At 41.1% G+C, this 6529-nt stretch overlaps 1 protein-coding gene across 1 annotated transcript in view; it reads left to right on the forward strand.

Moving 5' to 3' along the window:
* The window catches only part of LOC139640120 (acyl-coenzyme A oxidase-like protein), a gene marked incomplete at both ends in the record, with an annotated part of 12244 nt that extends 7399 nt beyond the window's left edge, over positions 1-4845 (forward strand). The window contains 3 exons of the mRNA XM_071514288.1: positions 2850-2966; positions 3664-3817; positions 4756-4845. Of these exons, the coding sequence (XP_071370389.1) occupies positions 2850-2966; positions 3664-3817; positions 4756-4845 (361 nt within the window). The remainder of the gene's footprint in view (positions 1-2849; positions 2967-3663; positions 3818-4755) is intronic.
* Between the last annotated feature and the right edge of the window lie 1684 nt (positions 4846-6529).

The raw sequence follows: 6529 nt of genomic DNA on the forward strand, positions 1-6529 counted from the left end.
TGTTTATGTTTTTTGATTGGGTTAGGTAATAATGAGCGGGACAGAACATGATAAACGTCTTTGTAAGCGCTGAAAACAAGTATAATACTATTATTATTATTTTAATTGTGGTGAAACCCGGGACAATTTGGTAGTGAATGTTGAAAACCGGGACATTTTAGTGTTTTACAGATATTTGTCGGGACTCGGGACACCCATCTTGAAACCGGGACGATCCCGGACAAACCGGGACGTCTGGCCACCGTATGTTAGCCAGCCGTCTAACTTTTTTTTTTTTTTTTTTTATGAACTTTGTTTATTGATTTTTAAACACAAATTGACAATAATTTAAAGCGCTTGTAAGTGACAGTGACATAGTAGTACAGTAAAAAAAAAAACAAAAAAAAAAACAACATACAATACACAGCAAATAAAGGAAAACACAACACAAACAGTCAGCTTGGTCATATTTCACATACTACGGTAAACACTATAACCTCATCAGGCCAGAATAAGGATAAATGCCAGCCGTCTAACTTAACTAGTCTCTACTCCTAAACACTCAGCTCAGTTAACCTGAACAAGCTGTTAGCTAGCTGACTAGCCAGCAGACTAAATGAACAACACAACCTAATATTAACAACTGCTAAACACTGCTAATTAGCTTCTAGCTAGTGTGCTAATCAGATGTGTTTACAACAAGACAGTGATGGTTAGCTGACCAGATACTAAGTTCAGATGGATCAGTGATGAAATGATCAGTTCCCAGTCAGAAGCAGCACAGAATTGAACCATGTCCGTTCAGTTCTGTTGAGACGGACAAGCTGTACATTTTAGAAACAGCTGTTCTGAAAGAGCTGAGGACCTCCAACATGGCCGCCAGAGGATGTGTTACATCCACATCACCTGAAAGCCAAGCCCTGAACAGGCGGCCTCCCTTACCAACCTGCCTCTGTTTTTGTGTGTGTTTGTGTTTTTTTTGCAGACAGAAGTTTCCACTGTGTAGGTGGATGCGTGGGAGGCAGGCGGGGGGGGGGGGGGGGAGGGAGGGAGGGGTTTCCTCTGAGGCTGGTATCCCCGAACAGAGAAGGGGGGGGGAGAGCAGTGTGTATGTGTGTGTGTGTTGGGCGGGGGGGGGGAGAGAGCAGTGTGGGGGGGGGGAGGCATGAAAGGACAAGTTGAATAGAGGTTGTGGTGGATTTGGCAGAAAAAAAAAAGGACTTCCCCTGAGTCTGTAAACACACACATCTCTGTTTTTCTGTCTGATTGTTTACCAGGTTCAAATGGTTTCATTGGCTTGAAACATCAAGATTCAGATCAGAGGAGATATCTTCCAAGCCTCAGTGATAACAGTCATAATGGAAATAGTTTGAATAGTTTGCAGTCAGGATTAGAGTTTCATCAAATATTGGATGTGGTCCAGTCAGTATGATGGATATGATGCAGTTTGATTGATTGAATGCGACATTTTGATCAGATTCCACACAACTATTCATGATTGTGTGATGTGGTTCTTCTTCTTCTTCTTTTTCTCCTCCTCCTCCTCGTGTCCCATGATGCTCTAAATGCTGTTTCAGAGGCTTTTCCACCCTGACAAGAATACAATTCTCGGGGAAACACCGAATAATTGTCAGTTTTTTGTTTTTTTTCAAATTTAAAGATATTGAATATCAGCACAAAGTATTGGCTATCAGTAGTTTCAGTCCAAAAATATCAGTGTTGTTATCTGCTTTCAGTGTCAGATTCTCCAACACTTTGCCCACAGAAAATTTCTCGCTTCCTTTTACGAGAGAATGGGAGATGCAATTTTAACAAAAACACTTAATCATAACAGCCTGATCGAACATCTACTTTTAATTCGATTTAAATCAGATGTTACCTTTCTTGGCACTGAAGACATCATCGATTGCCTGGAATTTTTCCACAAAAGATTTGAGTATGAAATAAAGAAATTAAGTATGTTTGCTTCCAGTGATGAAAACTGAAATAATGAAGCAATGAATTGTTGTAATCACACTGTACTTTGCTCACACTCAAACTACAGTACAGGAATACTGACGTCAGACAGGCAAAATGATCTCAAAACACACACACACACACACACACACACACACACACACACACACACACACACACACACACACACACACACACACACACACACCAGAGACACCTGTGCTGTTGGTTTACACTAGATTCGCTCACTGATAAACTTTTCGTCATGCTGCAGGTGCAGAGTGTGTGTGTGTGTGTGTGTGTGACCACATCATACACACACCTCAGTGGGAACACACACTCTACAAAACCTTTTGGTGACGGCACACAGATGCGCCAAAGGAAGCGCTGATGAAAAGGACACATGTGCACACACACACACGCACACACACACACACACACACAATCACTTCAAAACACCCAGACATGTTTCATTTCCTCATGAAATCTTCATTCTACTCGTTTTACGTATTTATTGTCTTTCTTCTCTCTCTCTCTCGCTCTCTTTCAGACTTGAATGAACATTTCCTCTCTCAGTTCAAGTCAAAGGTGTTCTGTTGACATGACTGTGATAAAAACAATATTACTATATTCTACATTGCTATGTCTGGGTAACAAAACAGTTTCCAAAAAATAAAAATTGAGTATTTCCCTACTTCTCTACTCAGGTAATAACCCTAGTTTTAGGCGTAAACATCATACATGGTTTAGAAATGGGAGATTTCACATGTGACTTTGTAAGGGAAATAGGGCATCAAAGCTTCATTAACCTGAATAATTTACCTGAATCTCTCCTTCTCTCTCTCTCTCTGTCTCTCTCTCTCTCTCTCTCTCTCTCTCTCTCTCTCTCTCTTTCTCTCTCTCTCTCTCTCCAGTCGTCGACAGTTCGGTCCGAAGGATCAGGACGAGGTGAAGATCATCGAGCACCAGACTCAGTACCTGAGACTGATGCCTCACCTGGCTGCAGCTCTGGCTCTCACCTTCACTACCAGGTAATGACAGACTGGCAGAGGGCAAAATACATCCGAGCAGCTCGTCCAACGTGCGTGAGACTGAACCACAGCAATGTGAAAGGAGAGCAGTTGACAAAGCTTTAAAGATGCAATAAGTAATATGTAAAAGTAATATACAGTATAATAATAATAATTGATAGGGCTCTGCTCTGCTTGTTGGAATTTCAGTTTTCATGCATGCAGAGTCAGATAACAGGAAAATTATCTTTAAAAAGGCAGGTAAACTCTGTCTCCCAGTTGGAGAGCATAATGTGGCAAGCTAGAAATATAAACAAAAATGAATTAGGATTAATATATACTTTTTTTTCTTTTAAAGACCCAGGTTGAGACCACTTTCTAAGATTTATGGTCTGAATTTATGTCGTACAGATTTATGTCTATTCTAAACTGAGGGTTGAGGGTGGGTTTACCCTGCACTAAATTAGAAGATGACCATTTGATAAAATGTAAAGATACTAGCTTTAACTATTGTGCAGGATACTTTGTTTACTGTAGTTTATCAACATGTATAAACCCTGTTTTGGAATGAAAGAATGAAAGTCTTCAGATTGACTGGTAGCTTGTGTATTTCTGTCTCTTATGTGTGCATACGTGCCTCCCTGTGCCTGTGTGTGTATATGTGTGTGTGTGTGTGTGTGTGTGTGTGTGTGTGTATGCTGCCTGTCGTGTGTTTCAGGCATGCGGCAGCCATGATGGACGATGTCCTGTGCAGCGGGAAGGATCTGGGCAGCAGCAGGTCTCTGCAGGCCCTGATGGCCGGACTCAAGGCCTACAGCACCTGGCAGAACCTGCAGTGTCTGCAGGAGTGCCGAGAGTGTACCGGGGGCATGGTCAGTGTGTGTGTGTGTGTGTGTGTGTGTGTGTGTATGTGTGTTCTTATACTTCTATCCTTGTGAGAACCAGTTTGAGTTTTAGACCTTCAGAGTGAGGACATTTTGGTTGATTCTCACTATTTCAAGGGATTAGATTAAGGTTTGGATTTGAGTTTAGGTTTAAGATTAGTATTAGGATCAGGTTTAGGTTAGGGTTAGACTTGAGGTTAGGCATGTAGTGGTGACGGTTAAGAACTAGTAGTAGTAGCAGTAGTAGTAGTCGTAGTAGTAACAGCAGTAATAATAATAGTTGTAGTAGTATTAATGATAGTAATAGCAGTAGTAGTATTAATAGTAGCAGCAATTGTATTAATAGTTGTAGTAGGCCTAATAGTAAAGGTAGTAATAGCAGTAATAACAGCAGTAGAAGCAGTAGTAGTAGTATTAATAGTAGTGGTAGTAGTAATAGTAGTAGCGTTGGTAGTATTAGTAATATTTATTGCAGTAGTAAGGGTAGAAATAGTAGTAACAATAGTAGCAGTAGTAAAATTAGTAGTAGTGGTTGGACTAGTAGCAGTTGTAGTAATAGTAGTTGTAGTAGTAGTAATCATAGCATTAGCAGTAGTGGTAGTTGTAGTAATAAAAGTAATAGTAGTGGTCTTAATAGTAGTAGTAGTAGTAGAGGGTAGTGACAACAGCAGCAGTAAACATACTGTACTAAATCTACTGTGTATTATTTTTAGGGTTTTATGATGGAGAGTAGTAGAAGTACTAGTTAGTAGGATACTGTACCGGATGTTTTGTCCTACTCTGAAGTTTTTGTGTTTCTATTAGTAGTAATAGTAGTAGTAGGAGTGATAGTAGTAGTAGTAGCAGTAGTAGTAGTAGTAGGAGGAGGAGGAGGAGGAGGAGGAGGAGGATACTGTACTGAATCTACTGTATGTTTTTACCTGCAGGGTTTCATGATGGAGAACCGTATCTCCGCTCTGAAGTGCGACTCGGACGTCTTCGTCACCTACGAAGGAGACAACGTGGTGATGCTGCAGGTAGGACAGCCAATCAGCAGCCTGGGTTCCACCACAGGGTCAACAGACTGACCAACCGGCCAATCAGCCACAGCAGGGAAAATCCATTAGTGACCCGCTGGGAGTATCTGGGAAGAGAAAACACATCGTCTCCCACATGCAGGCACTGCTTGGTGTTTTCCATGGTTTTACACTCTTGGATAATCCTTGTTCACAGTAAAAAACAAAAAAAAAAAACAACTGAAAATTGTAATATAATAATAATAATAATATTCTTAAATTGTATTGCACTTTTCAGAACAAAGTTACGTGCTTCACAATCAACAGAGACAAAAGACAAAGGACAGATCAATAGATCAGTGAGGTAAAAGTAATAAAATAGAAGTTAATAATAATAATAATAAACAATAAATAAACAAAAGTTAAGGAACTTGTGAAGTTGTACTAGGCTATATGTTTTTTCATCAAAGTTGTATTTAGAAAAAATGTTGCTTCTGAAACGGCCAATCAGAACACAGTTGGGTTGTAGTACTGGCAGCCAATCACACTGTATTGTCTGACTAACTGACTGACTAACTGACTAACTAACTGACTAACTGACTAACTAACTCACTAACTGGCTAACTGGCTAACTGACTAACTCACTAACTAGTTGTCCAGAGTTCTGGCTAGAGCAGGCTTGGCCAGGCTAAACCCTGGACAGACATGTCCTCTGGTCCTAAACTGACCTCCCTGTCCTCATCTGTCGCAGAAGAACTTTCTCCTTCGGTCACAAGGCTTCCAGCTCCGCTTGACATTTGAAAGCGACCTTTGTCATCCGCTGAAGCCAGAATGCATTAAGTTGGGTTGTAGTACTGGCAGCCAATCAGAGCAGTGGCTCTGCTCGTGCCTACGACCGGATCACAGCCGTGCTGATATACAGTACTGCTCGAGTGTGATATTGCTGTTATACGACAGCTGTATAAACAAAGCTATTCATCAAGTAATGGGTGATTTTTGTCTTTTATTCGTCTCCGCCAACAAAAACAGTTCCCTCAGGATTCACTACCAAGTGTTGCCAAGCAACAGGTAAACTGTTTCCCGACTGCAGGCTAGCTAGCTACTTTGAGGTTTGCACAGACGAATTCAACTTACTTTCTTCCCAAACGTCCTCCTCCTGTATCCATATTCGTACTGTCACTACTAGGTATGAATGAAGTTAGAGTTTTGTGTAGACATTGGGAATATCTGGTAAGCATTTGTGTGTTGCACAACACTGTATTGTCTGCTAGAAGTGCTAACCAGCTGGTTAGCTAGCCAGCTACTCGGCTAACGTCAGATAACGTTGTTGTGATCCGCTTTTTATTTCTCCTCGCAAGAAGCTCCAGGCAGAGCTTTCTCTGCACAAACAAACGTTATGTGTGAACGCAGCCTAGTCAAGGCTATATCAGAACACCTGTGAAGCGGAGTGATACATACAGTAAAACGTCCCAGTGCTGTTATACTGTATATCAGCACTCATCGAATGTCAAATTACTCGACCGGAGAAAAAAGGTGTGTTTCATCGATTCAAGGCAATGATATAATATTGTAGGAAAAACGAAAAACACCCCCCTTTAAAATGTAAAATGTCAGATCTCAGTGTGCAGAAGCCCGGAGAATGCTGTTGCCGCTGTAGGTCAGTCAGGTCCAGCTGTAACTCAATCAGCATCAATCAATCAACATG

Source organism: Centroberyx affinis, unplaced genomic scaffold (assembly GCF_046629955.1).
Source record: "Centroberyx affinis isolate AG114_WGS23_722 - 3 ecotype Tasmania unplaced genomic scaffold, CSIRO-AGI_Caff_v1 ptg008385l_1, whole genome shotgun sequence".
Lineage (NCBI taxonomy): Eukaryota > Metazoa > Chordata > Actinopteri > Beryciformes > Berycidae > Centroberyx > Centroberyx affinis.